General features: G+C 41.4%; 1 protein-coding gene across 10 annotated transcripts in view; it reads right to left on the bottom strand.

Annotated features, from left to right (window-relative positions):
- EBF1 (EBF transcription factor 1) overlaps positions 1-21,807 on the bottom strand; it is a 391,060-nt gene that overhangs the window by 138,152 nt on the left and 231,101 nt on the right. For all 10 annotated transcript variants that reach the window (XR_004968347.1, XR_004968348.1, XM_036314278.1 and 7 more), the window contains exon 7: positions 9,115-9,196. Coding sequence is in view for 8 of the 10 variants with exons in the window: in XM_036314278.1 (XP_036170171.1) it covers positions 9,115-9,196 (82 nt within the window). In the remaining 2 variants the exon portion in view is untranslated. The remainder of the gene's footprint in view (positions 1-9,114; positions 9,197-21,807) is intronic.

Below are 21,807 nucleotides of genomic sequence, written 5' to 3'. Positions count from 1 at the left end.
TAAGTTATGGGCCTACTATTTGCCAGGCATTATTCCATGTATTGGAGAAGTAGCAATGAACAAGACAGATGAAGTATTTGCCCACAAAGAGCTTAGTTCTTAGCAGGGGCAGAGCAGGGTTTTTAGACAATAAGTAAATAAGCAATGAAAGCAAATTTTGGAATATGAAAAGTTATAAGAAGAAAATAAAATGGGGAGGGGGATGCCTAAATGGGTGTGCTACTTACTGTTGATTGAGTGATTAAGGAAGGCCTCCCTGAGGAGTGGACATTTTAGCTGAGGAGTGGACATTTTAGCTGAAATCTGAGTAAATAAGAAGCATTCAGCCAATCCATGAAGTGAGAAAATTTCCCAGGGAGAGGCAACAGTCAGTGCGAAGACCCTGAAGCAGGAATGAGGTCAGTATATTTGGGAAAGAGAAATGAAGGAAGAGAAGAAAGGCCAATGTGCTTGTTTGGAGCAAAGTAACAAGGAAAAGAGCGATAGGGGGGGAAAAAAAGTCAGATAATACATGTAAAACACTGAGTCCTACAGGGTCTCACACATACTAAAAGCTCTATAAAAGTTACAAGTGAAAAAGTGAAAGCATATAATAATATCTTTTGTTGGGAAGTCTCGATAAGTATTGGCATTCTCACAACCAATATCCATTGGCAACACTGATCAAACTGAACACTTTCATATCTATCTTTTCATGCATTTTACATTTTTTCAATAGCAGCTATACTTCACGTAGGAATTTATTTCCTCTAAGTGCAGAGCTACCACTCAACAAATCCAGCTCATAAGGATTCCTTCTCACTGATGCATATTTTCTGCCGAGCCCCAGCAGAAGGCTCATGCCAAGACACATATTTGCCCAATAAGCCGTAATGGTTTAATATATCAGGTTGAAAATCCGCCATTTGTATTTACCATGTTCTGTGAATTAATCCTGGATTCAGAAACTATCATTAGAGCTGCTTTCAGTATAATTAATCAGCGTGGTACATCTTGAAATTATTCCGTATGAGCAGAGTGATTGCAGCCTGGGCCCCTAGCATTCTGTTTGGTAAAGAATTTAATTGCAAAATGTGCTGTTTGTCAAAACAATATGAGGCAGGGGGTGGGGGACAGTGGGAGAGAAGGAAAAGGGATGAGAATATTTTTGCCTTTATTTAAGTGCCTTTCCAAGCAGACCAAAAGTGCAGAGGTTGGGCATGTATTTTAAGAATCCTCTAATGATACCCTATGACATATTGATTCAGAGTTTCTGTGGGTTTCTGAATAAATAACAAGGGTCCTCCATAATGTATAGAATTCATCCACCCAAAAAAGGGCAGAGAGTTGCCTTTTAATGTCGCTTCCCATGTCATCATTTTAAAGAGAACACACATTTCTGGTGGGAATTTTGGATGCACAACCTGGTGGTTTCTTCTTGTATATTCTATCCTCCACTCTGAATGACTAAGAAGTGAGGGACGATTACTCGTCCCCTCAGATAAACATGAATTCCGCTTGCTGTTCTCTTTGCTCTGGACAAATTATTCTTCTGGCACTTCCCAGGACAATTATTCTTATACTTTAGCTCTGAGCATCAATGTTATCTCCCCACAAGCTTTCCCTGGTCACCCACTTTAAAGTAGATTCCCATTGCCCACCCCACACTGTTATTCTCTCTTGTAATATCCTGTTTAATTTTCTTTACAGCAATAATTACAATTTTTAATGATTTGCAATTATAAATTTGTACACATGTGGAAGCTGATGGTAATTGTTCAGCGTACATCCATTTTCTCTTTTCTCAGGCTGTATGACTAGGCATTTGCAGGCCGCACTTGCTTATTATATACTAGAGGCCCAGTGCACAAATTTGGGGGAGATGGGGGGCCCCTCAGCCCAGCCTGTGCCCTCTCACAGTCTGGGACCACTCAGGGGATGACCACCTGCTGGCTTAGGCCCGCTCCCCGAGGGATTGGGTCTAAGCTGGCAATCAGACATTCCTCTGGCAGCCCGGCAGCCCTCGGGGGATGTCCACTTGCCAGCGGGGAGCAGGCCTAACCTGCAGTCGGACATCCTTAGCGCTGCTGAGGAGGCAGGAGAGGCTCCCACCACCACCGCTGTACTGGCAGCCATCAGCCTGGCTTGTGGCTAAGCAGAGCTCCTCCCATGTGAGAGCGCCCTGACCACCAGAGGGCAGCTCTTGCACTGAGCATCTGCCCCCTGGTGGTCAGTGTGTGTCATAGTGACCAGTCATTCCCAGTCTTTCTGCTGTTAGGGTCAGTTTGCATATTACCCTTTTACTATATAGGATAGAGGCCTGGTGCACAGGTGGGGCCGGCCGGTTTTCCCTGAAGGGTGTCCCGGATCAGGGTGGGGGTCCCCACTGGTGTGCCTGGCCAGTCTGGGTGAGGGGCTGAGGGCCATTTTCAGGCTGGCGGGCAACTGAAGCTCCCAGCCTCTCCTTTTTTTCTGTTGTTTTATTATTATTATTATTATTATTATTCTGGTATTTATTTACCTTCTATAGCTGTCACTGGAGCTGAAAGCCAGCTCCAGCTCTGAGGCCTGGCTCCAGCTCTGAGGCTGCGCTGGCTGAAAGCAGGTATCTGGGTTTGTTTAGCTTCTATAATTGAAACATTGTTGCCATCACTGCTGCTCTAAGCTCTGAGGCCGAAGCTGGCTGAAAGCAAGTATCTGGGTTTGTTTAGCTTCTATAATTGCAACATTGTTTCTTAGAGTGCAGCTCAGAGGCTGGCAGCGGCAGGAGGGGAACATTGGCTTCCTCCATCACTGGAGCAAGCAAGCCTCCTGTTTGCTTCAGCTGCCTGGCTGTCGGCCGCCATCTTGGTTGGCAGTTCATTTGCATATCGCCCTGATTAGCCAATGGGAAGGGTAGCGAAGTTACAGTTAATTACCATGTTTGTCTATTATTAGATAGGATGGCCATGTGACAGACTCCCAGCCAGGGAATGTGAGCAGATGTGACAAGAGTCATTTCTTAGCCTGGACTTTTAAGAAGTCCATGTGCCCTCTCCATGCCCCCTATAGCCTTCAGCTGGGTGGATGGAGACAACTAGAACCTAAAGGGCAGTGGAGACACAAAACAAAAAGGAGCCCAAGTCCCCATATCACTCCCTGAACAAGATCCACTCACCAACAACACCTGCCTTATACCATTATATGAGCAAGAAGTAACCTTTTCTTGTACATGAGCCATTATGTGTTCTTTGATCTATTTGTTACAGCAGCTAGTATTACCCTAAGTAATAGACCCCACCTAGAATACCAGTTTCATTAGAACAAACACTCTGCCTTTCTTATTCATCACAATACACTCACTACCTACCACATCAATAAATACCACTAAGTGCATGCAGACATGAATGAGTGAATGAATGAATGAATACATCTTACATTTATATTCGTAGGTAGTCATAGGGCTAACATTTATACATAGATATAGTTTTATAGCCTCTGGAAAAACTTAGTTGAAGAGATAAGATGGATTTGGAAATGTACACTTTACTTCGCAGCCTTCCAGTATTACGGTGTCGACTGTGATGACAGCTTGTACCCAATTCTTGTTCCTCCCCTCTCCATCCTCATTCTGCCAGCCCCAACAAGAAATGCTATTGATAAGGATTTAAATCTTAACCTTGACTTGTCTAGCTCCTGTCAGTTAAAAACCAGCCCCGTGACATGGTTTTAACACAGGCCTGTGACATTAGCATCTTTTTAGTGTCAAGATAAAGAAACAGGCTCATTTAGTCACAGTGAGTTTCCCCCTGTCATGAGCTGTTGCCATCCCTAGCTTACGCCCCACCCTCTCCCCAACTCCCCTCCCCTACCAGAACTGAATGAAGCCTATATCCACTGTTGTATCTAAGCAAGTTTGTTACCCTAACCACAGCCTAGGGATTTCAAAAGAAAACATCCATTGTAAAAAAAAAAAAAAAAAAAAAAAAAAAAAAAAAGATTATACCAGATTTTCTACAAGGTTTATTCCATACTGCCTTAATGTATGAACATACTTGAGCTCAGGGGAAAGTGATTAATTTCTTGAAAACACTAAGGTCACACTAATTGACATGACCTGTGTAATTAAGCAGTCTCTGTTTACACACCAGAAGCTCTGCCGCTGTGTGGCTGAGTTTGCTTGACAGAATGTCTTTACATGTCAAGAGATCAACAACCTTTCTTGTATCCTCCACAGTCACCTACACAGGACCCTGATTGCTGTTCAGAGGAGAAGCGCTAGGCACAGCTGTATGAAGATCAGACTGGCCTGGCAAGCAGATAAAATGGGTGAGAGAAAAAGAGCACCCATGACAATTGGGAAGAGCCCACTTAGTAGGCAGGAGAGCGAATTTTCAATCAGATTCTCCAGGTCTCAGATTTTCAATATAACTGGGAAAAGCCACAGGGAGATATAAAGAGTACACCAGTTTTCTCATGCCCAAAAAGACACTCTCTCACTCCCCCTTGGAGGCAGCAGCAACATACTAGTAAAAATATTTGAAACCAGCTTCCCACTTAGTGTGCTATGAGAAAAATGATGGAAATTATAAGTCTTGTTCATAGGAAGCATCTGACCACTGTCTCCTAACGCATCTCTATCAGCCAGGATAGCTTCGGGGAAGACTAAACCTCCCTCTCCTGGTTAACTCCTAAGATCTGGGAACTTCAGTAAGAATTCTTAACAGAGTAATCTGAGATGCCACTTTACACTGAGGGGCCGCTTTACTCAGGCTCCATCTGGGTAAGGGGTCCGTCTCACCCTAGAGAACTGGCCTAAAACTCTACCGCTTATGTGAAGCTCAGGCAGTCTTCTGAATAACAGCTTCTTTTCCTAAAGTTCATACAATTACAAATTAACCAACACTGTAGCTCTGTTCAGAAACAAGGCTCAGGTTTCTCCCCCTCCACACAATTCTACCCTCTGCTTGGCAAACTTTGGTGCTGTTCCAATGTTCTTCATCCAGATAGTATCTTTAGGTTCTATTAGGGCAAATGTCTCTTTTGAAAACCCCTCCTTAGCTTTGCTGGGAGTCCAGCACATATTTGTGGGTAGCCACTGTGGCTCTCAGATGTTGGGAGACCTCCTTATTGTCTCATTTGGTACCTGCCAACAGACTCTGGACAAGTTCTTTATAGTTCCACAACCTTAGATAACATTTGAGTCAGACTGCCTCAATACTTAATAGATGTGTGACTTCGGGCAACTTGCTTACCTTCTCTAAGCCTCAGTTTCCTCATCTGTAAAATCCATAATCCACATTTACACATTCCCAACAGGGATATTGTGAAGATAAATATGATAATTCATGTAAAATGCTTAGCATAATATCTCTCACATCAATACCCAATAAATGTTAGCTTTATCATCATCATTATGGCCCATGTCCATAAATGTACATTAAGGTACACACAGGGACATGTATAATTATACACATGTATATGGAACACACTGATATAGACACATATACATAGTTCTCTCCCCAGTACTTGACGCAGTTAGGAACAAACCAAGACAGGGAACATAGGAAGAGAAACCAGCTTGGACACCAGCACAAGGGAAAAAAATAAATAAATAAAAATATTGAGTTTGGGGGCTCAATGCATTGAAGTTCCTGGAAATATCCAGCAGGCAGCTGGTAGCTAGGTCTGAAATGGGATATCATGTCTCGAGGAACCTGACTCAAGAATTCTCAGTGTCGAAAAAGTGGTTAAGGTGCTGGGGGTAGAGAAGATACTCAGAGATCCTATACAGTGAAAAGAGTTCTGTATCTGAAAAGGAAATTTGGAGAACACCGGCATTCATAGGAGAGCAGACAAGAGCATCTCTTAGGAGGAGCTGAGAATGAATGAATGTTGTTATGGAATCCAAGGAAAAAGAAGGATTCAAGAAGGATGGTGTGGCTACCAGCATGAAATGATGCAAAGAAACAAGACTGGAGGAAAAAAATGGAAAGGTTGAATAAGAGATATGTGAAGTTTTTTGTTGTTTTTTTAATATATTTTATTGATTTTTTACAGAGAGGAAGGGAGAGGAATAGAGAGTTAGAAACATCGATGAGAGAGAAACATCGATCAGCTGCCTCCTGCACACCCCCCACTGGGGATGTGCCCGCAACCAAGGCACATGCCCTTGACCGGAATCGAACCCGGGACCCTTCAGTCCACAGGCCGACGCTCTATCCACTGAGCCAAACCGGTGCTGGCGATATGTGAAGTTTTAATTGAATTCTATTGAGGCAATTCATCCATTCTCTGATTGCATAAATACCCATGTGCCTACATGCATAAGACCATGTGCTAATTGCATAAAATGATAATTCATAAAATGTATAACCATACACAGATACAAAACTAAAGGAGTCAGTATGCATTCTGTCATAGGCTCCTTCCATCATCTGCCAGGAAGGAACGAGTAAGTGATGGAACAAAGCAGGTTAAATCTGAGATGCAGTAAGGAATTTGTCATTGCTGATAGAAAGAGATACAGCTCTTCTTCAACTCAAACACTGACTCTGTGGTGGCCAAGGTAGCTGCCCCTATTGAGACACATCCCCCTACTTTAGGACCAGTTGGAGAATCATAGGAAAGAGCATTGCCATGGTTCAGATAAAGCATTATGTATTTGAAGGATAGTATGACGTGTGTCAGGCAGCTCTCATGCCTAGACAAAGAGTGTGCTCTTTGAGATAAAAGCACTTTCCCGAGGAGAGTCCACCGGAGATCATCAAGTATAGGATTGAACCAGTGATTCTCAACCAGCAACAATTTTGCACTCCCACCCCAACCAGGGGACATTTGACAAGGCCTGGAGACATCTTGGTTTGTCATGACTGGGGGGAGGGGAGTATCTCTACTGGCATCTAGTGGTAGAGGCCAGTGACAACTGCAAACATACTACAAACACAGGACATACCATTCCCCCAACCCCACCCCTCACTCCCCACAAAGGATTAACCAGTCTAAAATGTGAATTGTGCCCAAATTGGAGAAACCCTGTACTGAAATAATGACCCAGCTTTAGTTTACTGCAAGTATTTTCTCCAAAGGCTTACATTTTATTTTATCATTTATAAATTACATATGCATGCAAAATGCTGTCTTTTCTTCATATGTTGTAAAATAAGCAGAATCATCATTTTTACTCTATTTTACAGTTGAGGAAACTGAGGCTTTCCGGAAATCTAACTCATATCTCCTCATCTCAGTAGGCCTTCTATTAAACAAAAAGTAACTCTTTTGTCTGAAAAGTAGAACTTTCTAGTCTCAAAAATACCAGACTGAATTGGTTTCTCATCTCACATAAGAGCTACATTCCTATAATTCAAGGCTTTCAGACATTTTACTAGCAGGTCCTATGAGGACAAACAAGTCCCCAGAAGTCTTACACAAATGCTCTTTCTTTAGGCTCCCAATGTCACCAAAGTCCATCTCTAGCTCTGCTTCCCTGAGAAACACAGCAAAGTTGATCCTGGTATTCAAAAGCCATTAGACATGTCTCTCAGATATGAATTGGTTTGTGCCTGGAGATGCTTCGTTTCTAACCCAAGCTTGTTCAAACGAGATATATGGCTCCTCTCAAGGTCAAAGCAAACTACCAAACAGTTTATACTAAAATTCACCCCCACGTTTTAAGACACTTAGCAACACACACTTAGTGGCATCATATGTGTTGTTTTGCCCTTAAAGGTGACTCCAACGCAACCCAAAAAGTCCTGTGTGGGAATGAGGGTGACCAAGTCTACCAAAATGGGATCCGAATCTAGCCAGGAGAAACATTTTCTGGGAAACTAGGAATTTAGGGATTCTCCCCCATTCATCTCTGTTAAGACAAAAGTTGGCAAGGCCAAAATGATTTTAGAGAAATGCTTCAGATCTCAGGAGAGAATGTCTTCTTTTTTTCACTGAATTCATTTTTTCATGAGACCAATAAGTCTCACCCCTTTAAAAAACAATCATCTGAGAGATTAAGAGATCTTGACATTCAAGAATCAATGCTCAGAATCATCCCTTCCCTTTCTCCATCAGAGACTGTGCAGTTAAAAATTTTCAAGAGCTTCTCAGAGATCATACATTTCAATCTACTTAAAGCTGACTATACCTAAACGTATACTATAAGCACCATACAGACCTTATGGCCATACCTATGTGGGTCATGATTCTGATGGGAAATTTAACATTGGCCATGCAAATGAGTTAGCCATAAAATTAGACAGAGAGCAACACGGGAGGGGGCTAGTACCTTGCTACTCAAGCATGGCCATGGCATTGGCATCACTAGGGAGCTTGTTAGAAATGTAGAATTTCTGCACCCCCTCCCCCCAGACCTCAATTAGCATTTTAACAAGATCCCCAGGGGATTCTTGACTTTCCAGTTTGAGAAGCACCTACCTAGAACTTAGCCACCTTTACTAAAACCCAACTCCCATTCTGTGTCTCAGAAGTTAACACGTTTGTTCTCACGTTCTTTTTCCTTTAGAAAATGTATAATTATGTGAGGTTAGCATACCACTCATGCTTTTAATGGTGGCAGATTGGATGGATGCTTCAGGACATTTACATGAGCCGCACAAGGACATTTCTGAAACAGAACTGTCACCCCTGTCAGTCTAGAAATACCCTGCTTCTTAAGGGGTCCATTTTTAATGATAATTGCTACTAACAATTTCCAAGGATAGAAGAACAGAGAGAGAGGAAGAAGGTAGTAAATTCTAAAAACAGAACAAAGCTCTTAGGTACCAGCTTTCCAGTTGTAAACTTATAGGCAAAGAATTCATTGTTTCTGTGTAGTTCACTTAACCTGCAGTAGTGTAAGCCTGTGAGTCCATTCTGGAAGCCACCCTTGGCTCAACCAGCACACACAGGTGGTGTGGTCCCAATTCTTCTCTAATAAAAACAACAACTCCTAGACAGCAGAGACCTGAGGGACTAGGAACTTCACCTGCTCTCCACTCTGGGGAAACAACCGTACTCTCTATATTCTGCCTCAGTCTTTCTCTCTCTCTCTCTCTCTCTCTCTCTCTCTCTCTCTCTCTCTCTCTCTCTCTCTCTCTCTCTCTCTCTCTCTCCTGATATTTATGTCATTATTGAGATTTGAGAAAGATAAGACAGACCCACCTGGAATCTCCGCATATCACGTGGGTTTCCGGCATTCTTTAGGCAATTTTGGTTACATTTGAGGAAAAATTTCAAGAAGAACCTGTGAAGAAAGAAATGATTGTGGTTAGCATTTCAGTTCTGACACAGAAAGGAAAAAAGTAGTAAGTCGCTTCTGGGTGGTGTATCCTAGGCCAGTTTTCTGAAATATTCAAAATGGTTTTAGAACCAGTATTTCTTTGAAAGCTTTAGCCTTTGCTTGGCATTCCAGCTGCACGGACGGCTCTCAGTACTGCCAGCAGCTCTCACAAAAGCATTAAGCCCCCAAGGAAGGGTTCTTACCCAGGCAGAGAGAAAGTCTTCACCCCATTTAAGGTAGGTTCCAATTGAGTATAATTGCCTGAGAATTACTCACGGTCCCTAATAACATGTAAGTCAAGCCCTGTAAAGTCACAGATTATGAACCAGCAAAATACATGCTGAATGACCACAAGGAAACAGTAGACACCTTTTAACTTAGCATCTCCAAATAAAATACCCTAGTTTAGTAGTACCCATGAGAAGTAGGTAAGATTCACATACTGACTCAAGTCCTTTGGCTTCTCAAAGATTTCCTATATGTGAGGCCCAGGGGCTTTACTTGCTAAGGTGACCAAAGGTCCCACCTTGCCAGAAACAATTCCAGTTGTCGCCTGCTGTATTAGTGTATTAATAGTGCCCACTTTGACTTGCAAAAGCGTTCTAAATTCGATGGTCACCCTATAGCTTTCTGAGTTATGTCTTATGTCGCAGTGGTTTGTTAAAGTCCATCAGGTAAAGGAAGCAGATATCAAAGGCAGCCTTCTAGAGCATTCATGTTGGCCACCTGCATGTTCCACACCTGTCCAGGTTTGGGAAAAGGACAATTTTAAAAGCCACCTTAAGATCTTCATTCCCTTTCTCTTGGGCCTGTGGATTTCAGACTCAAATAATTTCCCAAAATATCAGAATGCATTAAAATGCTAGTCAGTGAAATTTTTGTAAGTATAGAGGGCAGGGAGGCTGGGGAGGTGGAATGATTGAGCAAAAAAGAAAAAGAAAGAGAGAAAAATTCATTGACCTGGACAACAGTATGCTGATTGTGGGGGGGAGGGGTAGGTGGAGGTGGAAGAGGGTACAAGAGGGATAAAAGGTGATGAAAAAAAATAAAATAAAATGGAAAAAAAAATTTAAAGAAATTTTCCCTTCTTCATCTTTCCCGCACTTGAAGTCTACAATGGCGTAAAAATCCCACCCTGGTACACATACTTTCGTGAAAGAGTAGAACTCAAATTTGGATGGAGCCTGCATTCTTAGCCATTATGCTATAGTAGTTTTAGTAAGAACAGAAGCAGTACAATACTGATATGAACACTAATTGTACTATCAACAGCAACTGTACTAAGAAGAGTAAATATGAGCAATTGTACAAGCAAGAGGAATTATTAGTATTATCTCTACACTAGCAACGTAAATATTGTAGGAGTGGGCACTGCCATTCTCTCCCCTCCCTTGTTCCCCAGGGTTGATAATATTTGCCGCCTGTGTGTGTTTAAGCCATTTGAGCCCAGAGCCGACAGCCAGATTCAGGTTATGTTAGAAGGAGCTGTCAGCACACCCTCTGGCATCTTCAGGTCAGACAACTGCTAGCCACCGTGAGGGGGTCCATCTGGTGCCAAAATGGGTTCTGAAAGACAGGCAAACAGGACGCAGCTTTGCCAGAGAGAAACAGAATCAAGGGAGCGGGGATCTGCCTCCAGGATGAGCAGGGGCAAGGCGCCTGTCAGCAGCCCATCGTTAGCACAAAAGCTATGCCGGGCACACACCAGATCCCCGTTACCCTAAGCTGCCCTGTCACTCGGCACGGCATGCTGGCAGAAGCTCCACAGAGGATCCCTTGCTGAAATTGAAGGCCTGACCATCTGTCGTGGGGGAGAGACAGCGTCAACTGGTGCCTGGGGCCCAGCTCAAGCCCTTATGTGGCAAAGACGCTCTGAAAGGCCGATTCTTCTGGGGAGAGCCAGCTCTACCCCAGGGGGAGCCTCAGAAATTCTTTCAAAGTTTTCCCCTAAGTAGATGCCAAGTGCCTGACCCTTCTGATCGCGCTTCCTTAAAGGAACCAAGAGGAATTAGAAGCAGGAGTTAAAAATATCCCACACCAACAGACAGAGTTAGACATGGCACACAAATTCGGGGTAGTTTTTATCGGGCAGCTTTTAAGGCATTTGTAAAGCCGGGAGACACGTCTGCTGGCCCAGGGAAAGGGCTCAGATTCCGAGGGGGCTTTTCACAAAGCGGAGGTTCTTGTAACTGAAAACCTCACTTTTGTCTGGCGAATTACCCCAGTTTGTGTGGCGGGTGTGTTTGATAAAGTGTGTCAGGAGAAAGTGTGGCAGCCTTGCCCCAACCGTGGGAAACGGACCTGCAGCAGGACAAAGCCCCTATTGACCCTGTACAGTCCCAAAGAGTTCCATAAACTCTGAGAAATAGCCCAACCAGGACCCAACTCCAGTCTTTTGGGGCTGTGGGGGAAGAGTGGTGAGAAACCTGACACTTTATCGTTAACTTTCAATATGAGTAATGCCATCTTGTGTTCCTGCGTGTGTTATACTATTCAAAGCACGTGTATCCCCAGTATCTCATTGAACCCTCACAGAAGTCATATAAATTAGGTGTGCCAGAAATTATCAACCCATTTAAAAGGCAAGAATATAAGACAATAAAATTAAGATACTTCCTGCAGCCAAAACTAAACTAATACATAGCATTACTAAAAAGGACTCTTTATAACATCTGTTTTTTCCATGAATTAGAGGACTTAACAAGTGATCTTAACCATCACTTAGTCTAATTTCCTCATTGTGCATATGAGAAAATTGAGAGAGAGCAGATGTGGTAACAGGTACACAGTTTTATTAGTTGTAAGAGCTAGAACTAGCATCCGTCACTCCTAGTTGTTTGGGTTTTCCAATATAATGTTAGCTTTTCAAAATCAACCCAATAAGAGCTCCACACTTTGACATTAAATGTTTTTAGTCTACTACCTCAACTAGGAAAGTGATGGTCATAAAACCAAGTGTGGCATCGTATTAAAAATAGTGTTTAGGTTCGTCGGTCAGGCGAATGTAAGACATCAGCCTATCAGTAAACATTAACTGAATCAAACACAGAGGTTGCTAGAACAAAACTGTTTATTCAATGGTTAACTGATATCACATTTTATCAACCAATAGTTATTCAGTATATTAGGTAGCTTCCGTGTGACTAGCATGGTACTGGACACCAGAGGTACCTGCAAGCTTTCCCAAAAGGAAAATTCACTGAATTAGCCACCAGGATCTGACTCATCTATATAAGGATGTAAAAAAACAAAAAGCCAATTCTATATAACCAGCACATGGCACAGGACTCACAACCCAGTGGGTTTCAGTAAATATCTGTTCAACTAAACAGAATCCAGGACCTCTACAATACAGACAGTAGTAGAGTATACTGGACAAGAGCTAGGGTTGGAGATAAGACAAGCCTGGGTAAATTTAGACAATTCCCTTGACCCTCCCTCAGTGGCCTCATTAAAATGTGGGACTAACACTATCTCTCTCCCAGGACTACTGTGTGGTTTTCATCATGATTCTAGCTTCACGGTTGAATTAATTGTGTGACTTTAGATAAGTTATTTTACTTCTCTGGGCCTCGATTTTCTCACCTGTAAAAGGAGGGAGGGGGTAACAGACCCTACTTTAGAGGGTTATTGATAATTAAATGAGTCCTATGTGAAGTGTTTAAATAGCAACAAGCATAGAAAGAGTAATAATTATTTTCATCATTTATCCCTGTGAACTGGTTACTGCCTAACACTCAGAAATGTTGAGATTTTCATATACAAAAAAAATATTCTCCTCTCTTTGAATGTGAAGGTTAAGCATAAGTTCATTGAATGACCAACAAAAAGGAAAGAGGAAGCAGAAACCATGGAGAGAAAGTATGACTCCAACAGCTTGATCCAATGGCCAAGACACACATAAAGAAGAGAGGTAGCCGCTTAAATCATGGGGGACTCCAGCTAGTCACAACTGAAGGGCACACACAGTAAAACCATCCATTAAGCAACAGCTTGTACATCATTAATTATTATGCAAAGCATTGCGATAGATCCAGGCTGAGCAGGTTGAGTTTTTACCTCTCCCACCCAAATTCTGAAAAATCACGTTTGGATGTTTTCAGCTGCTCTCAGAATGTCCAGGCTGGAAAAGAACAGCATCAAGACACACCTAAACCAAGACATAAAATCCCCCATTTGCAGTCTTAAGGCTCCCTGAAAGTTCCACTGACTTATGCCTGCAGATGGTTATGTGGCAGACGAACCTTCCCAAACATATTCAGGACACGGAGACTCACACTGACCTGATGCTGGAAACAGCTGTGTGGAGACAACTGTGGGGTCCCTTCTGTGTGAAGCTCCAGCTGCTCCCACACAGACACTCACTGGAGGGTGAGAAGGAAATGCCTCATGATTCAAAGGGCCTCTTTCCATGAACTGCATTATTATCTGCTTTGACAACGAAGCACAGAGCTGTCTGCCTCCAAAGACCAAATCTACTGCCCAGATATAACCAAGGAAGACTTTCCAGGAGTCCAGGAATTCTCCCAAATTTAAAATATTTAACCAGAAAGCAGCTATGTCTACCCAGACCACCCAGCTGCCAGGGGCTACTTCAGAAAAAACCATCAGTGCCTCAGGACAGCCCTCCGTGGAGAGGTAAACAAGAGTCCCATGGCCACTGCCATGAAAAATAATAGGTCGCCCTTGAAAACAGAGAAGCTAAAACAGCTAGAAAGAGAAAACTATTTTCAATGTCAACACTGTTTTGGGTTCCTGGTACACAGAAATGGTAGAGTACAGTTCATCCATGTGAAAATATGATACACAGAAGTCAGCCAAAATCCCACAGATGTCACAGGGGCGGGCTATATGAGGGCAAAGGTTGCTCACTGCCAGGCCCACTTTCTCTCCTTTTCTGATATTAAAATGCATTACTGAGAGAGGACCTGCCTTGACTCAAACCCGTGCAGTTATGTTTGAGAGGTGAGGAAGGAAGAAAGAGGAAGAAATGAGATCTGGGAAGGGATTCTACATAGTTGAAGCAAATTTTCTTCTCCCTCCCACAGTGGAAAGTGGAATGATACCAAGTTGTGGCACTATCTTGGGGATCCCAAGGGGGAGCATGTGGCTACCCCTATTATTGGCCACTGACTTCAAGGAGTTTACCTTTTCCCCTGGCCAAGGTATCTAAGATCTTGGGCATTTTTGGAAAGTGTTCTCAGCCTGAAGGGGTGAACATGATCAACTTGAAAAGCATTCATTACCTCAGAGCTCAGAGTTTGCCCTTGATAAAAGAACATAATTAGAGGCAAGAACTTAAAAAAAAAAAAAAAAAAAAAAAAAAAAAAAGGTGTTGGAATAGCATAGCAACCGACCAAAGAATTTAAAAATAGTTTTCAGAAAAAGGACCCACTGCAAATAGGTGTCTTCATGCTAGAAGTCGATCTGAAAGGTAAGAAAAGGAAGCAGGATTGTAAAAGGGGAGAGGAGAGGACAAATAAATCAGTGGCCAACGAGGAAAAATAAATTGCAGTTCTTTAGAAATAAAAGGGAGAAGGGAAGTCAGAGCAAGAGTGCTGTAGCTTAACATTGACTACTGCAAGGTTTGATGGAAAGTTAGATGAGAAAGTCTGACTCATCCAAAGCAGTATAGGCTTGTGTGTGGTAGAGAAGGCATTCATCTTCAGAGATACTCCTTCACAAATATTCCTCAAATGCCAGTGCTACTTGCCACAATATATTAAGGAACTAACACTACCTGTTCAGAAATTTAGAATCATCCTAGTAGTTTGATATACAGCAGGAATGAGGCAGATAACAAACCCAAGGGTTGGTCCATTCTTCTTGGGGCTGGGGACAGACTGAGGACATATGTGTCTTAAACTGTTTCCATTCCAAGCAACATGATCTGCAAGGAACCACATGACACAGAGCTCCTGCAGATGTGGGGATAGGATTGAGACAGGCATCAGGCCTCAGAACTCGGAGTCACTAGTACAAACCCTTCCTCACAATGGAAAAATGCAAGTGCATTGGTAACTTTGCTTCAGTAATAGAGCCAAGCACAAAACACAAGGTAGGAGGAACCTCAATACCTCAACTTAGTGGTTATTAGAGCAAACACATGAGTATACCATGTGCAACGCCCTGTTCTAAGACTTCGCATGTATTAATTCATTTACTCTTCACTACAACCCTGTGAAGCACTATCTTTATTCTCATTTTATAGATAACAATGCTGAGAAGTTATGTAATTTGCCCAAGGTTTCCTATCTAGTAAGTGGTAGAACTGGGATTTGAATGTAGGCAGTTTGGCTCCAAAGCTTATATCCACTAAACTCATTCCTTTGTATGTTATACTATGAGAGTATGGCCATTATCATATCTGGCTATACTCTTATCATCACGATCAAATTCATCCACAATTAGAGCTAAAGTTAGCTTAAAATTTTCTGGTATGGTCACCACAATATTCCCAATTATAAATTTTAATGTGTTCTAATTTTTCTCATGACTGTCACCTATTTCAAATGTATTTTAACCAACAATGAGAGCCCAGTTGATGGGTCTGGTCATAGAGCCAAAGCAAAGTTGGAGAATGACAGCCAAAGCAAACCCAATGTGATATGGGTCTCTTGGGAGGAGTCAATAAACAGCATCTTAAGGATTCAGTTGTTCTTTCTGTATTTACCAGTTACACAAGTCAGTATCTTTGAATCCTTTCTTGCAGACAGAAAACCACAGGTTGAAAATGAAAGGCTGTTTAATGCTCACATGTTTAAGGTTTTAAAACATATTCATTTAGAATCTGATGTGAGAATTTCACTTTCCCTCCTAAAGACTCAAAAGGTTTCAGTATTAATTTCCTCTGTGGAGGTGATAGATGCCAGATAGAGATCAGAAAGTTCAAATCCACAGTAAGTGAAACATGTGGGGTTTTCTGGACACTCACCTCCCTATTTTTTCCAAGACTTTATGAAGTATAAACATTCAGTGTCATTCATTTACTCAACTAATAATATCCCCAGAGAACCTAGCATGTCACTAATTCTTTCCCCTTAACACCAATTGTACTACTATCATTGTGACTTTGGTTCAAGTTTTGCTCCAAAAGAAAAGTAAAGGAGAAGGAAAGCACTTAAAATCGAACTTTCAAGAAAACTCTTTAACTCTGAGGATGATAGAGTATTTGAGTAATTGCCAAGTAAGGTTGACTACTTCAAAAGTAATAACCTATTGTGGGTATTCTATCAGGGTCTGGATCAGGAATGTCAAGATTATACCTATCCAGGCACATTGGTCCTCTACTCTTCATCTTCCAGCGTTTTTGCTTCAGTTACATGGAGTTACATCCTATGCCCTGAGCATGAAGCTTCCTTCCTGCCTTCACTGTAAGCCGCATTCCTGGGTCCCACACTATCTCAACTTCCCATGACCCTCCTTAGCCTTCAAGGTGCAGCATAAATGCATATGCCCATGAAACCTTCCCAAGTACCCCAGCTAGAATTAATCACTTCCTCCTCTACTCTGTTACATCTCTTGTCACACTGGTCTTTACATCCTGCATTCCAGTTAGCTGGGTCATCGTTTGCCTCCTCCATGACACTACGGACATGCTTAAAGTGCCTTTCTATTCCCACAGCACCTAGTATGACTGTCTATGAAAAACAGTAAATAAATATCTGACTTAAACTGACTGTAAATGTTAATGGCAGTTAACTCTGATAGCAAAAAAAGTTATCTCTTTCCATATTTTTATTTTCTGAATTTTCTCTAAATAGGCATTACTTTAAGAGAAAAAAAAAAGCACTTTTATTATTGTAAAAATTGAAGTATCATTCAGCATAGAACCTAGAGAATGTTGCCCCCATTTTACAATGAATAAATAATGACAAGTGTCACCCTAACTGGTTTGACTCAGTGGATAGAGCGTCAGCCTGCGGACTGAAGAGTCACAGGTTCGATTCCGGTCAAGGGCATGCACCTTGGTTGCGGGCATATCCCCAGTAGGGGGTGTGCAGGAGGCAGCTGATCAATGTTTCTCTCTCATCGATGTTTCTAACTCTCTATCCCTCTCCCTTCCTCTCTGTAAAAAAATCAATAAAATATATTTTTAAAAAATGACAAGTGTCTTTGTCAAAGTCTTCATGCTCTAAGATTTGCCAGTTAATTTAAATGAGAACAGTTAAGAGTTATCCATCTCACACTCTGTAAAATGTTAGATCATTTACTACTTTCCCATATGCATAATTCATAAAAGTATATCAACTGGGCAGATTCCACATCATTGGTGTCCTCAGCTTCCTACTTAAAAATTCCCCAACGTCAAAATATTATTAAATTCCTCAAATTTAAAATATTATGTCTAGGTTAAACTTGCCATTGTTTTTAAAACATTTAAGTATAACCCAAAGGAACAAAAGGCAATGTGACTAATAGTATGAAATGGATATCCTCTCTCCAAAATTCTACAGACCCTTCTGATGACTTTGTTGAAACCCAGTGCTGAAAGTGCTTGATGGTTTGCCATTTCTTGGTTCAGCTTATTTCCTTAAGTCATCCATTTCTTCCTTCAGTCCACCCCTCACTCAGTAAGTATTTTCTAATCACCAACAACATGCTAAGTACAAGTAGAGAGACAACTTCCTCCCTGTCCTTATAGAAGTTCACCAAAGTATAGTTCTCAGATTCCCTGAGTCAGATTTGTCTGGAAACTTGTCCTGGTGGAAGAAGGTTAGGGGGTAAGGTATGCAAACCTTTTTGATGTACACTAAATCTTAAGAATGAATATCTAATTTTTTAAAAAATCAACAGTCATGTCAATACCATGTGATAAATACAATGATAACATTTTGTACCAGATATAGTGAACTTCAGAGAAGGGATGGCCATCTAATCATGTCACTGAGACTTAGTGCAAAAACACATGTCAAATCACTTCTGAAAAATTAAATTCCCTCACTCATCCCACCTCACCCCCAGCATGATCCACAGAGAAAGAAAGGAGTTTCTTGGTTGCCAAAGAAAGCTGATATTTGGCAAATTTTTGCTTCAAGGAAAAGAAACAAGCCCATTTTTCTACCAAAAAAGAAATAAAGAAAGAAAAAGCATCAGTAGAAAAAGCTGTTCCTCCAAAAGAAAAGCAAACTTGCTAAGGATGAAAATTCTTTTGGGAGCTATTTAAATCATCACTGCCCTTTAAAAAATCTCTTTCCATTTGTCTGTTCACTTTCTTGGACACATCCTCCCTGGTCCCAATCTCAGCATCACCATGTGTTGCCTCCCATCCTCTGGCTCATGCACCATTGGGGATAATGAATTTAATTTGAGCAATGGCTTTCATCGAGAAAAACCACTGCATTCCAACACGCCACCCAAGCAGAGTTCAGACAAAAACAAGTGACTCCTTAATTTGGATTTAAAGCTCAGGATCAGCCTCCAAATGAAAATGACCAGTGAGCCTCATGCCCACAGAGCAATGACAATAATCTCATGAGCTCCAAATTATTCCAGTTTATATTATGGGTGATCCAATAAGTCTGTGTGTTCTAGTCCATAAAAATATAAGAAGAAATTTATCACTTTTAAATCATAATGCAAAATAGAGTCTGACACTTTATTACGCATTATTTCTTATGATATCATAAGGAGGCTGATGGAAAATGAAACTAAAACAATATTGTTGACCAACAATGATATAATTTAGACTTTCTGAGGCGCTTTGTAGCTCCCAGGTCATACCCCTTTGCCCTTCCCTGCTCCCCACTCCACGTCACTCTTAAACAACTTCAGTTTAAAAGTAGAAATGTAGGAAACCAAACTCCACAGAGGCTTTTATCTTATCTCGAAACTGGTTAATAAAACTAAGAATGCTAGAATGGGATGAGACTTTAAGATTTATCTAGTCCAGACAGTCTTACCCTGAAGTCCATGAATGGTCTACTTGGGGTTCTTGAAGACCTCAACAATGTACCCAAATTTTTGCACACAATTTTTTTTCTGTTGAATGAGTTCACAGTTTTCACAAGATTATGGAAGGAGTCTGTGAGTTGACTGCCCAGAACCCATTTCCCCCACTTTGTAACAGACCTCCACTGTCCTTTTGGAGAACTTCCTGGCTCCCACCCAAGAGTCCTTGTATTTCAGTGGCATGAACTCATTCTACACTTGGGCCAGACAGCACCTGTGATCCAGGCCGGCCTGCTTTAGAGATGGGTATATGACCCAAGGCAATCCAATCAGGCCCAATCCAAGCTGCAGGATTTTTATCTGAGTGACTAAAACCAGACATGGATTTTGTTCTACTAGAGTTGAACCTGGAAAAATGTGAGACTGAGTTTGCTGGAAAATTCTACTCTTAGAGATGAATCCTAAGAGAATATAATCTACTAGTATCCCACCTAACAGAGATCACAGGGCAAGGAAATTCTGAGAGGTGGGGAGGAGAGAAGGTACAGGGAGCTCACATCACACAATGCCCTACAAGAAAGGTGGAGGCAAGTGGAGATGGGGATGTGGGCAGAATGATGAAGCTGAGAAGGTAGTAAAACAGAGAATCCTAAAATAGGATGTGTGTAAAAGAGAAAATATTCTATTCTATTGAGCCCTGGTAACTTGTAGGTTATAAAACTTCAACATCCTATGGCCTTCTCTCAAGTCACCAACATTAATACATAGATAAATAGGTAGGTAGGTAACTAGATGATAGATAAATAAATAGATAGATATCCAGGCAGGTAGCTTCAATGGGTGAACGAGGCTGCATGTAAAACAAAAGACAGTGCTAGAAACTGTATAATCTGAAGAATGAATGTCTGTTGCCCTCACACAAGTTCCCACTCATTCACAATGACATAATTTTATAAGAATCTATGGCCTGAAAAATCTACAATTTGAGACTTTATGAAAGAAGACGCCACCGTCCCCAGTACAAGCAAATTTTATCCCTTCTTACATTTAATGGGAGGACATGTGAATCGGGCCAGGCCTCACTGGCATTGGAATCACTCACATTTTCACATAGAAAGCCTCCACTCACTCAGCATGTGCCAGGCACTGGGCATTTATAGGAATCATTCCAATGAACCCTATATACCCTGTTAGTTGGTCCTATTAATATACCTATTTCCCAGATGAGTATACTGAGGTCAGAAAGGTTAGTAAAAGAGCTGAGCCCCAGGTCCCATACACACCGTATGTAGCAGAACCAAGACCTGGGGCGAGGATATAATTCATAACAGAGAGCAAGACTGTAGGGTAGGGCTCACTGCTTAACCTTGGATCAAGTGAAAAGTACAACTGTATGAAAGTAGCAGGCTTCTGTTACTGGGATAAACTTCCTTGGGTGAAAAATAAGTATTCACACTTGTGCTAGGTTCTATTAGCAATAATTCATCACTAAATCAATAAATAAAAAGTAACAGGCTATACTTTTGAAACTCTGATTTGCTTTAAAAATAATTTATTTTTTTAACTTTTTTTTCAATTGATCTTCAAGTAAAACTCTTAAAAAATGGGTCAGGGTGGGTAGAATCACCTCCATTGGATGAACTTCAATTGAAGTTCAAAGGAGCTCTCAAGGGAACTAGGTTTTTATGCTACTGGAGATGCAGCAATCAACATGTATTCATGCCTATTTTAATTGTTAAAAAATGTCTCCTTTCCCCAAAGCACTCCTTTTCCTTCAATACCTGAACCAAACCTATTCCTTACTTCCACTCTCTGCCTCCGAGTTTATGTTGCATCCACAATAAACCACTTATCCTGGCACACCTCCTCTTTCCCTTTTCTATCCCTTCTCACCTGAACAACTAGACATTAATCAAAGCCAAGTTCAAATATCACCTGCATTAGGGCACTGCCCTGACTCTCCCAAAGAAATGTCCCTAAATTATCTCCTCTGTGCTCCCACCATAATTATAATGCTGCAAACCATTCCAGTTTTGTTTCTCTGTTGCCCTCACACAAGTTCTCACTCATTCACAATGACATAAGTTTATAAGATTAAAGTTTCAAAGACTGAAATGTCACCAGCATTCTGAGGGTAATCTTTTTGATGCTGTTAATCATTGTACTAGAATCCTGCACTGGGCTATTTATACTCTTTGAATTGTTCACATTTCTTCCCTTAGGAACTACACATAAAAGCAAGCATAAGTGCTTCCATGCCACAAGTGAGACAGTCCATTCACCAACAGTCTCATGATGGTGTTGGGTAGCAGTTTTCTATGCTAAACACACTGAGAGTGGGAGGAGAAAAAATCCACTTAACTCTGATTTCTTGCTTTTTGCTAGAAAGCATTATAAGTTGCATTTTGGTCTCACCTAGTGGAAGGGTCAATGTTTTAGCTGAGATTGTGACAAGCCTCTCCAGAATTAGAGTACTTTATTATCACATTAGTACTGAGAAAGGCATATAATTAACAGAATTTATCCTCATTCACTCTGTAAAAGCACTAATATTCAATCTCTCTGCCTCTGTTTAATTACTCTCCTTAACACAACTTTTTTTTTCCAAGTTGACCCTTCCTGGGCTTATCTACAAAAATGTGTTGAAATTTCTTCTCCTTCCACTCCATTTAAATTGCTAGACT

This window comes from Myotis myotis, unplaced genomic scaffold, assembly GCF_014108235.1.
Source record: "Myotis myotis isolate mMyoMyo1 unplaced genomic scaffold, mMyoMyo1.p scaffold_m19_p_6, whole genome shotgun sequence".
Lineage (NCBI taxonomy): Eukaryota > Metazoa > Chordata > Mammalia > Chiroptera > Vespertilionidae > Myotis > Myotis myotis.
This window is presented reverse-complemented; position numbering and strand designations above follow the sequence as displayed.